Here is a 12,802-nt window from a genome sequence, read left to right as displayed (position 1 = left end):
AACTGAGTCAGTACTCAACATCTTCTACCGTGTTTCACTTAGGAGAAGCTGGCAGCAGAGTCAGATGTTTGTTGGATACAATCCTACATTCTTAGCAAAATTGCAGAAAACCCTTTTTTCCCCTGCCTGAAAGCAGCATACATAAAACATATAGAGAATGATGTCTCTGTTTACAGCTTTATAGGTCTTTTCCACATAGGCCCAAAGGTCCCTTAGTGATCCTCAGGACCACGCTCTTAATGGTTATCACATCCTTTTTTCCCACTCCTATATGACTTTTACTGCTTTTAGCTCTTTGCACTGTGTGGTTTCACCTACATCGTTTATCAAAGGAGCAGGCACATGTGCCAGTATGTGATGGGAGGCTCCTGTTGTTTCACTTATCTGACTTTCATAAAGAAATGTAATGGCTTTCTACAACTGACTAAATAGAAGGCAGTATGACAACTTTAACGTGACCCATTACAACACAGCAATTAAAGTTCTTTGCAGACAAAGCACTAAGGTAGGAAATAACAAGTTGGGAGTAATGTAACAGAAAATAATGGACGAGGGGAAACATAAATAGAAACTAACAAAAAAAAAAAAAGATTGAATAGTGTTTACCAAGGTACCTGGAAATTGTACCAAGGTGCCCAGAAAACAAATAAGTCTATCACATACTAAAGTTCCAAGCAGGATCAGAGTATGACGATAGCCTTCCTTGGAAATTAGTCATTTATAAATATGTGTCATGTTTTGCAGTGATGGCAAGCCACTGTCCCAAATTCCAGCTGCGCTGAGGCTGCATTGATGAGAGAATAGAGCATTTCTGCATTTACTGAAAATGGAAGGAGGCATAGAGGTTCCTTCCTAACAGTTATGAATTCCCATCCTTCTGAAACGAAACCTCCTAACGCTGAGCCTAGTGTCGTGACATGCCACATGCACCACACAGGAGAGGGTGCACCTGTGTCTTAAGCAACCTCACCTCAGCAATGCTGAATAATTGGGCATCAATTCTGACAGCTATTCTGCAGGTAACGTGTGTGCGTGCACTAGCGTGCGCACTAGCATGCATGCTTGCATGCACATGTCTTTGTCCCTCATGAGCCAGAACTTGGCACTTACCGGCCTGTAATATACTCTTGTAATACCATCTTGGCTGCATCCCAAAAGGAAGGATGGAGTGACACTCAGACCATAATGGGATTGCACAGTGGGGGAGAATGACCTGCCTTCTAGCAAGCAGAGTAAGCAGCGCCCATTTGGGGTGTGTGAAGGCGTGTAATGACACAGATACCAGAGCCCCACCAGTCTACCTCTCTTTACAACATCATGAACTGGCTGGAATGAAATAAGCCTTTCCCTGAGGGACAGAATGCTCAAGACAACCAAGGGATGCACTTGGAAATCCTTTACTGGTATGTACTTCTTATTTAGTTTGCTTTGTTCCCTGCAGTGCGCCTTTCAGAGTTAACAGACATCAGTGACTTAAAGCTACAAATCTGCTTAGAGGAATGGAAGGAGGTTAGTGTAGACAGGAGGGCTTCTGAATGAACAGTTTAAAATACAAGTTGTTATATCCAAACCACCTCCCTTCAGAAACCTCAGAAAAAACCCTAGTTTAACATAAAATGGTGCTTGGCATCTAGGACTCGGTGATGCAGATATGACAAGGCCACTTTGATTTAGCTGGAGAGGAAATGTGAGAGGTAGTGCCATGTGCAAATTAAACCTGTTTGATCCTGACATCAATCTCTTAATTAGGAAGCTGTCAGGAAGAGGCAGTTTTGTTAACACATGTCTACCCGGACAGAGCTGTTGCTCTGAACAACAGCAGGACTAAATTCACCAGGGATTTTCCAATTTTAATTTGTTGCTTTTCTCAGTGCATTATTTATCAGTGTAGACCATACTACAAATTACCCCTAATTACAACCACAAACGTGTCTATACCCCACATAGTCCCTCATTAAACTCTGTCTTCAGCAGTACACAGAGTTGCTCACTCCTGGCAAGCTCCTGTCTTTCCCCATTTGCACAGCTCAGTGACATCCCAAACCTGAGCTACTCCTATTCACTCACAGGCACTTCTCTGAAGAAGCCTTTAGCAAGCCACCTGCTCATCTGTCATTAGGTACATTGCTTTACAAAGCATCTAGGCTGCTTCCACTTAGTATATCAAGTGTCTACTCCTTCAGCTTATGTTTTCTGGCTCTTGAGTATATCTAGACTTAACTGTGGAAATCCATCTTCCCTCCAATATGTATTTCAGCCATACAAAGAGTTGTGGTTTTCTTTCAGACTATCTTGAGTTCCCTATGTTTCCATCCCGTACAGTTTATATACTGTACTAGGGCAGAAATACTGTACTTCTCTCTGAAATAGCACGCTCACTGCGTCTTGGTCACAAGTGTTAAAAATTTATATACTTTTAGAATTAGACTCTCTGCCCCAAAACACACTCCATTTGGAATTTCAGCAGGTATCTTTCATTTGCTGAAGAAATATGCATGGCAGTTTTTTCCCTATAGTCTAATTACACAAAAAGTTTTGGGTTTAGATATCTGCCTTGGTAGTATGAAAGTATGTACTTTGATTTATTTGCCAATATTTGACCTTCATCTAATAACATCAGTACCTGAAATTTTGTTAATCACATACAGCATACAGACTTCTAAAAATTGTTGTATCAGAAATAAATCTGCTAAAGAATTACTTTGAGGCAAAATCCTTGAATAAGAATTATTTGCACAATTAGAAACGTTAAGAAAGGTCTCCTCTCTGCCTTGTGGTTTCCTGCATCTCTCTAAAAGTCTCTGAGCCCTGAAGGGCCTATGCTTTATTTCTGCACCTGTAGCTTCATTTCTGCTATAAAAGTTAAACAAAACTCTCAGGTAAGGAGGCTACTATTAAACCACAAATATGTAATGTGGATAAACACACATTACTCCCAACTATTTATTGCTATGCTCGAATGATTACCTCTGATTTGGATACGGGACTACAGCAGGAGCCCCAAGAATCTGTCTCTGACATGGAGGCTTTTTGTTGTCTTTCCTATCATACAGTGCAGCTACACTGAACCTAGGAAACAAGAAAATAAGAATTAAGGTATTAGGTGTGTTAGCTCATGTTCATAATTATTGCACATTTTCATTTGCATGTTTAATAAAGGGCATACAGCATAGTGCGTAGTGAGGCAAGCCACCTGTTGTGTACGGTGCCCTGGAGGAAGGTTATACAGTTGGGTTAAGGTGGATGGAAAAAATCTTGTCTTCACGGTTTGGGCTCACCATTAGGGTTGAAATGTGCCTGACTCCTGGGTCCTTGCTCTGGCTAGAGAAACCCTGTATCTGCCTCTGTACAGGTACACTACACTTCTGTTTCTTTCCCATACATCACCTCTAGTGCTGGAATTCAACAAGATATGCAAGAAGGACACAGGATTACAGAGATTACATGTGGAGCAACCAGAAAGAGGGAAGCTCTTGGCCATCCTGTCCTAATTTGGAAAGAGAGAGTTGGGCACATAGGGAGTTAACATGCACCTAGATACTGGAACACAGAGACAGAGTGTTTGCTGGGAGATAAATTAATGATAACAAAACCAGGAAGTTTTGTCCCTTTATATATGTGTGTGTATCAATTTCAGTTAAGTGTCATGAGTTTATTTTGCTTTGAGCTCTAGGTACTGTGAAACACTCCAAACAGGACAAAGACTGATGGGCATTTTCTGACCTTGCAGAAAGAGCTGTGCAAAACCAAGGGGAGAGATGAGAGATAAGGGCCTGATTTTCCTCTTATCTAATAGGGTGACTCCAAGAGAACCCCAGGGAAGTCAGTGGTGTTGGAGCAGCATAAGACCAGATGCTAAAGGGTTTTCTTTTGGGAGTGCTTTCCAGAAACCTGAAGGGATTCAGGCACTGTGGAGAGATTGTAGTTTAAGGTTCACCCAGGCAAGAATTAGCCTCCCTCCTTACTGGAACACCTGACATGGAAATGACATATGTGCTGAACTGGGAGCAAAGTCCTGTAATAAATAACCATGCTTCAGTCATTTCCTCCTTTGTGCAGGAGGGAACTGGCACTTGGTGAGGGATCCCTTAATGGCACCGGTGCCCATTTCACCCTCCTTTTCCTTCTTACTCCAATGCTTATGAAAAAGAGGGAACTGGGTGCAGAAGCCAGACAGTGAAGATTTCTTCTGGAGAGGTCATTTCCCATCCTGTGGGGTGCAATTTGGTTTATGGTGCTGCATTACTTTGGAAAGAAAAGCAACAGAGCGAGCCAGGCATTGTCAGAAGGCAGCCATTCAAGCAGGTGGGTGGTTGGCCACTTATGACTTAACTGGGAATAAGCATTTTAAATGTTGAAACTGTGTATCCCAGGATTATATGGGATCTCCTCCCTACACGTCCATTCTCGGCTGCTATCATAGACTGGATCTGGAGCTAGCTATACCTTTGATGTGACGCAGTATTGCTGTGCTTCGTGTTTGCACGTACCACTCCCTCTTTGTTCTGGGTAGACATTTCTGCTCTGTTGCAGTATTCTGGTTTCTGGCGCAGGTGAGAAAGTACCTGTCAGTTGTGAGCCACTGTGGCTGACCATGGCCCATCTTTGACCTTTGTTTGCTATGTACCATGCTTATGTACCACCTTGCATCGCTCATAGTAACAGGTCATCACATTGTTGAAGTTAATACGCAGATCCAGTTCCTAAGTCCTGAATAAGAGCACGAGGACTTCACCCTAAGAATAACTGATTATGAAAGACAGAAGTTCCTTTTTGAGAGAGTGTAAGAAAACAACAGGAAAAAAACCAAGTAGCCAGAAAAAGAACAGATGCATGTTGCATTGCTAAGTTTTCGTAGATGTTGTGCTACAAAATTGAGAATTGTCTTAGTTACAGATGAGCTCTGGAGGTTGCCCTAGTCTCACAGGGAAAATCAGTTCTTAATATAGTCAGACGGTGTTGTGTTGGGGACACAGCCCTTGCAGTTTCTCCATGTGCCAGCTTTTGTTATTAAGCATGACATTCCACTTCTCTTCTTGTTATTGGGTCACCTATGTGAAAATTACATTTAAAATTTCTGCTTTAAAATGTGTTAGCATTGGACTTCTACATCAGCAGTCCACCATCTCTTGAAGTTTCTGTTTATTTTTCACTTTGGGATCACAATACATTTTGTAATTTTGATAATTAGCTATTTTCAGCATATCTTTTGATAACTTTAAAGTGGTAAGTCATTCTGGGCTTGCTTGTAAACCCTGTTCAATCCACACTCCTGTATAGCCCATTATAGCCACACATAGGGCACAAAGATCATGTAGCTTGTCAAGCACTTCCTACTTTCCATTTTGCTACCCTAATCACCCTCCTTATGGTAAGACATTGGTGTAACCCACAACAGTGGCAGTATCTTGCATACAGGAGTATAATTGCTCCTTCCGTTTAGTCTGAAGAAAAGGTTGTTTATGCAGCCATCGATTTTAAATAAGACCATGATTTATGGAAGATATTTATACCTTCCCAAATAACATAAGTAAAAAAAGTGGGCAGCTATAGGAAAGCAAGTGATAAAATGAGCCCTAATTCTCTCACTGCAATGATTTCTTTTAACATTGAAGTTTATTAAAACAAGAGGGAGAAAACAACGGTAACCCTGAACTTCACCTTGGGGGTTTTTTAATGGTAATCTTCATTTTTCAAGAGCATGAATTTCCAAAAATAAAGTGGTGACTTGAAAGGCTTTTCTGATAATTTAGTTACAAAGTTCTAAACCTCAGAAACTTGTATAGCCCTGCCATAAAATGAAGATAAATCATAAAATGATTTAAATGATTCAATCAGAAAAGTAATGAAATTTGGGTACCTCTCAAAAATATATACCATACATATTACACAGAATTCTAAATAGTTATCAAACATTTTGAACATAAGATTTTAAAGCCTTTACACATGATAGAAGAAATCTCAAGGATTTCAGTGAAATTACTGATGAAGTATCCCATTAATCACTAATATTAATGGTACTGCAAACTGGGATTTTGATGATTATCTGTATAGCACAGGTAGAAAATAGAGCTTCCAAATCAGTTAATTTCTAGTTTTCTTGTTTTGCTCAAAGTTTCTAGAGAACCTATCCAAAACCGAGGCAAGCACAATTTAGGGCCAGAATAAAATAACTTCTCAAAAGGCTATGAGACAACAAGAAATTTAGATTTGAGTGTCAAGATAAAACCAGAACAGGCGTCTCTCTTCTTCATGGGGCATGTTCCGAGAGATCATGGACTTACCTGGAATAAGTGCCAAAGATTATTTTCTGGTCCTGTAGTGTCCACTCATCTTGTAAAGTGGTTTCCAAGCAGTTTGCTGTCAAACAGGAATGTGCGGAAGGGATGCAGATGGTTCAATATGTCCTCATTGAACACAAAGTGTAAAATGTGTTTGAGATAAAATGCTAAGAAAACATCATTAATAATAGATCATTAAAGGGTAAAAATAGAATTAATTTTTGGTCCAAGGTTAGCATTTTATGAAGCATTTTGCTTATTGCAAGCATTTCATTCTTATTATCAACTCTGAACTGAGCCTTTTCTCTGGGTGTGCTGGAACAATGGGTAGAGGGAGGGATCCTTTAGAGGAATGGAGGGAGCAGAATGGGTCACACAGCTGTGAGTTTGTGAATATGAGGCTGTGGAGACCTGGGCTAATAACTGATGTCTGCTGCACACAGCAGCTACTGAATCCCAGGTTACTCAACAGCCTTACCATGCATGGATCACTCCTGCTAGTAGGAAGAGATAACAGGTAAAAAATCCTGTCTGGAACTCTGGAAACATTTAAAGGGAACTTAGCAAAGAGTCTTTGCCCGTGATTTCCCACACACAGTAAAACACATATAGCAGCCTTCCTGCTGTAGCAAGAGTGGGAGCCAGCAAATCACACCTAGTCCTGGAATCACTCCCAAAATTCAGCTGCAGTAGCCTATGGGACAGGAAGCGGCTTCTGAAGACTTTGGTTCCTTAGTTGTTCCAAGGATCGCAGCCTAAACAGCATCACCCTTTAATCAAAGCACTGGTGTAGAATTCTGGCCACCAGTCTTTTCACTGTTATGTTCTTGATAGTGAGTTCCTGATTTTATTCTGGTTCCCTCCAGTTCCTTATTTTCCTGCTCATGCCTTCATTGCAACCCCTCCCATTCCAGCCAAGGAAGGCGAACTCTAAACCTCAGTTTCTATACAGTAGTAGGTTCAAGCTGTGAGGGTCTGAGGGAACTAAGCAGCTCAGGAAAGTATGAATTTGTGTCACTGGGCTAGCCACTCATAGGAACTGAACTGGTGGGTTAATGGACAAGCCAAAGGTAACTATTGTCCCTCAAATTACATGGCATTGTGGGGTCTTTTTATTTGTGAGCCAGACTTGAAATTCAGCCAATAAATGTGCCTAGCATTTGATTGAGGGAACTATTCAGTATGAAAATGTGCACAGTGACCTCTTCAGGGTTGAGAGCATCTCCAGGGTTATGTGGTAGAACTCAGAGCAGACCACCACCCCAGTGCTGCAGGTTCTTTGCTTTGGGTAGATGGTTTCATTGTTTCTACATTGGGTGTAGCTCATTATAATCTCTTCTGCTTTAACAAAATCCATAAGCAGAATTATTTTAAGGCACTTTTCTGTTATTTTTTACACGGAAACATCTCAAGGAAACCCCACTGTCTGTTCTGATCAAAGCCTGAGCCCTTCTCTGGACTAACGTTATGTTCTTCTTGGCACTGCAGGTTACGTACAGTGATCTGAAACATAATGGTGGTTTTCAGAAAGGTAAGTCCTATTCTTTGGTGTGATTTACTGATTAGCCTGAGGCCGAAAGAGGAGAAAATTACCTTAACATCATGTTCAACTCAAAAAGAAAGTAGCAATCACCCAGTATCAACAAGGTATAAAATCATACTAATAAAATAATATCAATCTAGACTAGAGATGCAGAGGTGTCTTGCCTAGCCTGGCTGTGCTCGTGCTGAGCTGGTGACCTCTGTCACAAGGTGTGGCACTGAAACTGCACAGATTACCTCTGGAGTTTTATTCAGTGCAAACAAGAGCTGTTAGCCTGTAACATTCCTCATAACCTTGTGCAATGCTTATAGATGCTTTACACTACAGTTGTTTGGTTTTAAATGTAAGCCCATAAAGTATTTTGAGAGGAAAAAGAAATAATATTTCAGTAAAAACCTTGAAACTTTGACAGTAAATGCTACAGTATGTAATAAAAATTGTATATGACAAGACACTCAGCTAGAAAGCCAGTTCACTCCCATTGAAGATCTGACCCACAGATCTGAGTTTTGTTCAGTTTTCATTCCAGCCATTACAGTAAAGCTTTCTGTTTGCATCTGTATTAGTGCCTGGAGCAAGAGAAGGTACTCCCGGGGGCTTGGAGTAGGGAAGTATAACCAAGACAGTAGCACAGCAACACCAAGATGCTGCTCATTCCTAGGAAAGGGCAGCTGTAGCTCACACAGTGAGCTCCAGTGACAGCAGAGCAGTTCTTGCTTGCTTGCTCTGCAGAGAGGCAGCATATTGCCATGCCTCTACAAACGTGAACAGAAGAGCTGGGCTGAATAAAGAATACTTTTTTTTTTCCAATGAGAGATCATGTATGCACTTAACATTTCTACGTGATTTTAGCTATAGCAGAAAGTATATCTGAAAACTCTTGCAATAGAGCCCTCTACATTTCCAGGCATCTAGTCTGTACATCTGTTTGTTTATTTTTCTTTTTCCTGGTAATGACTATGTTTTCAAGCATCTCTTCTGAAAGAATACCATAGCTAATGTAAGGCTGCCAGGGCACTTCACCAGCCTTCACTGTGCCCTCCCACCAATCTTTGGGAGGTAGTGGACCTGAGTAATTGCTGTCCTTGTAAAAGGTGCTGCCTCATTTCTTCTTGTGAGATAGCTGGTTTTGATGACTTGTCCAAAGTCATTTTCCAGGTCGGCTGTGGAACTGGGAGCAGAACTCAGAGGTCCCGATACTATAACCGTTAGACTGTACTGCCTGCGAGCAGTAAGAACTTACCCAGTTAAACACTGCTAAAGAAATCAAATCACTAAAAAATTAAGACCAAGAGATGTATGCCTGTGAGCTACATGGCATCAAGTATGTCACTGTACTTGACGATATCTTTTCTTCTCCCCAGGGTGATCATGTGTGGCTGGACACTCAACTAAACAGTGAATTTAATGTCCCTATCGGGGCAGTTGTGAAGGACTCTGACTCAGGACGGATCTTGCTGGAGGATGACGAAGGCAAGGTGGGATACACTATAACTTTCTCTAAAGATGAACATAAAATTCAAAACTACAAAGTACAAAAGTATGGCCCTATTGGGTCAGACCAAAGCTCCATCTAGTGAAATGGTCTGACTTTGATAATGTCTGGTAGGATATACTGAAAGAAAGAATCTAAAAATAAGCAAGTATAGGGTGATACCCTAGTATCTCCAGGTCCCAGCACTATGAAGTCTCAGATCTTCCTCAGCTAGAGGTTATATCTACGTAGTTAAGAAAAGGAAATGGACAGGCTCCAATCCCTAAATCTGGTGGAGCCTTTGGTGAAATCATGTTCCCAGTGAAGATAGTTGGGGTTTCATCCCTACCTCATACAATGTTGTGGCTGTGATGACCTGGCAGAGCTACACTCTGAACAATGCTAAATTTGGTGATGTCCAGGACCCACCTGAAAGGCTTCATCCAGTGTTTTAAATCATCTGGTCCTGGGGAGCAGCAAACCAGTTAATTTCTGTAGCTCAGTCAACTGTTTGTTAGAATATGCTGCTTTGAGCATGGATTATACTAAAGCTCGCTCTGATCTAAGACAGCTCTCCTTTGTTTTCCTCTGAGCAACAGCATAACACATTAAAGCTGATGCCTTGCCTTTTTCAGGAACACTGGATCACGGCTCGGAACATGCACATGGTGCGACTGATGCACCCCTCTTCTGTCCAGGGGGTGGAAGACATGATCTGCCTTGGGGATCTCCATGAAGCAGGCATGGTGCACAACCTCCTCATCCGCCACCAGGAGCACAAAATCTATGTGAGTGCCAAGGTCACCAGGCATAGTACTTTCCAGGAACGACGTCTACTACACATTTAGTGGAGCCACCTGAGCAGCCTGCAAGCCTTTTACTTATGGGGCCCTCTGCTTCCTTTGCTGATTGAGGGTGCCAGGGAGACACAATGTGTTTTTTCTCTTCTTTCATTCAAGTACTTTGGCTGTGAAGAAGAGACCTAATAGCAGTCTCTGAAATCAGAGATATGCATAGGTAGTGACCCTGCTTACTTTCTCCTAGAGTGATCATTTCCACCAGTGACTGACAGTTAGCTAAATCCAGCCCATGTTACAGTTTAGTGCTGCTATTACATGCAGCTGTGACCCAGATCAATCTAACTAGTACACAGTGACATGATTTGGATTATCCTCCAGTCCAAGTCAATGTTTACTTGATTTTGATGTAATAAAATAGATAAAGAATAAATCTGGATATTTAGGACACCTGGTTTCATTTCTTGTCCATTACAGGTTTTATCTGTGACTGAGCAATTCGGCATTTTTAGTTTCTTTGTTCCTTAGTTCCCAGTTTGTAATATGATAATAACATTCAGGTTTTTCCATGCTTTGCCTCCCATATTATATACACTATAGGACTGGTGTATAGGACTATATACACTGCCTCTTACAACACAGATGTGGTGATGTTTAGTGTAAACAAGGACTGATTTTATAGATGCTGCAGTTATAACTACCAAGATGTGTGTATAGACCTGTTCATTAGACACTAGCAGTCTGCAGGTGTCTTATGTAGAAGTTCTTGAACAATATTATTGCCTTGCATTTCCACAGCCTTCAACAGCCTCCATTTCAATGGTGCTGTTGTTTACAAATGTTACTAAATGACTGCATGAATGACACAACCATAACTTTGCCCATTAGCAAAGTTCAGCTACATCTGCACTGGAGCAAAAAAGCAGCTTAACAAAACACTATAAAACAGCATATGATAACACACAAAAATGCCAGGTCAAATTGGACTTTCTTGTGCTTTAGCTTGAGACAGTGAACTGAGCTGTGATTTGGCAAGGAGATTATAGCTAGCATTCTTCCTTTTACAAAAACCTTCACATCCTGGGATATTTAATAGCAGCTTACAGTGAGGAACCAGGGTCAGCCTCACCTAAGTGCTGCTGTGGATCTCCCAGGCTTCCCTCCTGCCTCTGTTTAGATTTGTACTGTAAGTGGCTTTGGTTGTATTCTTGTTTGCAGGTTTGCTGCTAGAGGTAACGCTCATAAATGTTTTCCAGACTTACACAGGATCAGTCTTGGTAGCAGTGAATCCATACCAGCTGCTGCCCCTCTACACAGTCGATCAGATCAGACTGTACTTTAACAAGAGGATTGGAGAGCTACCACCTCATGTCTTCGCCATTGCAGACAACTGTTATTTCAATATGAAGAGGAATAAGAGGGACCAGTGCTGTGTGATCAGGTGACTGGACTCAGTGGACAAGTAGCAGAAACCAAGTCTGGCATGTTTTTGAGGCACCTTTCTGGACCCAAGAAACCTTCCAAATGGAAGGGCACAGATAAGACCAGAGACAACAGGAAGGAAATATTTTTCCCCTGCTACTTCCTTTTCAGTTAGGGCTGCAAAAGGTAGAACATAAGCAAGGGATTTCGGAAGTCTGTTGTTTTCCCCCAGAATCTTTGAATGTGGTGATACATTCTGCACATGGTCACTACATATAGAAACATAAAATATGAGCCTGTGTGATGTAAGGCTATGTTTTACCATGGGAACATGATAATTACATTACATCTATTTTCTGAGAATAGAGATTTCCTGGAGAGAAACAACCTCTGCTAACCTGAAGATGGAGGGAAGCTTTCTTCATCCTATAAACACATAACATGTATCCATTTTCTGTTAATCATCAGTGTGAAGAACCAGATAGTCTCATTGCAATAATATCTAATTACAGCTGAGGCAATTCTATTGATGTGCTAAGACTAGCATTGAAAATCTGGTAATGCGTTAAAGGATAAAAGCAAGTGGTCATTTAATTTGCACTGGTACAGAATATCTTCCATGGATTTGCTTGTTTTTAATCAGTAGGAGAATTTAGTCCTCAGCCTAAGTCTAAAAGACAACTTAAATTTTAGCAGTTAAGATGATGAAAGACAAATTCTCCAGCCCTCCATGAAAGACAATCTGATCTGCCCTCACAGGGTAAATATAAGTGGGATTTTTTTTTTTAAACTTGGTCTGCCATTTTGCCAAAAAAGAAGAAAGGAAACCTGTCATGGTCTTGTTTCTTACTGCAGTGGAGAATCTGGAGCTGGGAAGACTGAAAGCACAAAGCTAATACTACAGTTTTTGGCAGCTGTCAGTGGCCAGCATTCCTGGATAGAGCAGCAAATCCTAGAGGCCAACCCCATTCTGGAAGGTGGGTTATTTAGCAAACATGCTTGATTTACCACCTTTATCTCAGGATTTTTGTATCAGGACAAAAATTCAGAAACAGATCTTTGAACCATTGTATTTGCATAACTGCTAAAACCCCTGAAACACTGGTGATGCAGGGTAGAAGTGCTCTATACTTTTCTGCCATGTCCCCATGAAGTCCACAGCATCTCCCACGCTGTAGGAGGAGGTGCCACTATAGTATGTAACCTGGAACTGCCAGGAGAACAAGAGTCCTTGGGAATGCAGACCCCAAGGTAAAGACCCCTGGTTTAACATTCACACTAGATA

The 12,802-nt window shown here is 41.3% G+C and overlaps 1 protein-coding gene and 1 long non-coding RNA gene across 4 annotated transcripts in view; one reads left to right on the top strand and one right to left on the bottom strand.

Moving 5' to 3' along the window:
• Positions 1–712: 712 nt before the first annotated feature.
• LOC115346897 overlaps positions 713–12,802 on the bottom strand; it is a 28,109-nt gene continuing 16,019 nt past the window's right edge. Inside the window, exons 4-6 of the long non-coding RNA XR_003925298.2 lie at positions 6,285–6,360; positions 2,968–3,069; positions 713–784 (exon numbers count right to left, since the gene is read on the bottom strand). This is a non-coding gene — a long non-coding RNA (uncharacterized LOC115346897). The remainder of the gene's footprint in view (positions 785–2,967; positions 3,070–6,284; positions 6,361–12,802) is intronic.
• Positions 1,233–12,802, top strand: part of MYO7B (myosin VIIB) — a 59,178-nt gene continuing 47,608 nt past the window's right edge. For all 3 annotated transcript variants that reach the window (XM_030027472.2, XM_030027471.2, XM_030027470.2), the window contains exons 1-6: positions 1,233–1,403; positions 7,770–7,812; positions 9,189–9,302; positions 9,934–10,086; positions 11,352–11,536; positions 12,373–12,494. In XM_030027472.2, the coding sequence (XP_029883332.1) occupies positions 7,795–7,812; positions 9,189–9,302; positions 9,934–10,086; positions 11,352–11,536; positions 12,373–12,494 (592 nt within the window). In that variant the 5' untranslated portion in view covers positions 1,233–1,403; positions 7,770–7,794. The remainder of the gene's footprint in view (positions 1,404–7,769; positions 7,813–9,188; positions 9,303–9,933; positions 10,087–11,351; positions 11,537–12,372; positions 12,495–12,802) is intronic.

The sequence above is a fragment of the Aquila chrysaetos genome, chromosome 10 (genome assembly GCF_900496995.4).
Source record: "Aquila chrysaetos chrysaetos chromosome 10, bAquChr1.4, whole genome shotgun sequence".
In the NCBI taxonomy this organism is placed as follows: domain Eukaryota; kingdom Metazoa; phylum Chordata; class Aves; order Accipitriformes; family Accipitridae; genus Aquila; species Aquila chrysaetos.
This window is presented reverse-complemented; position numbering and strand designations above follow the sequence as displayed.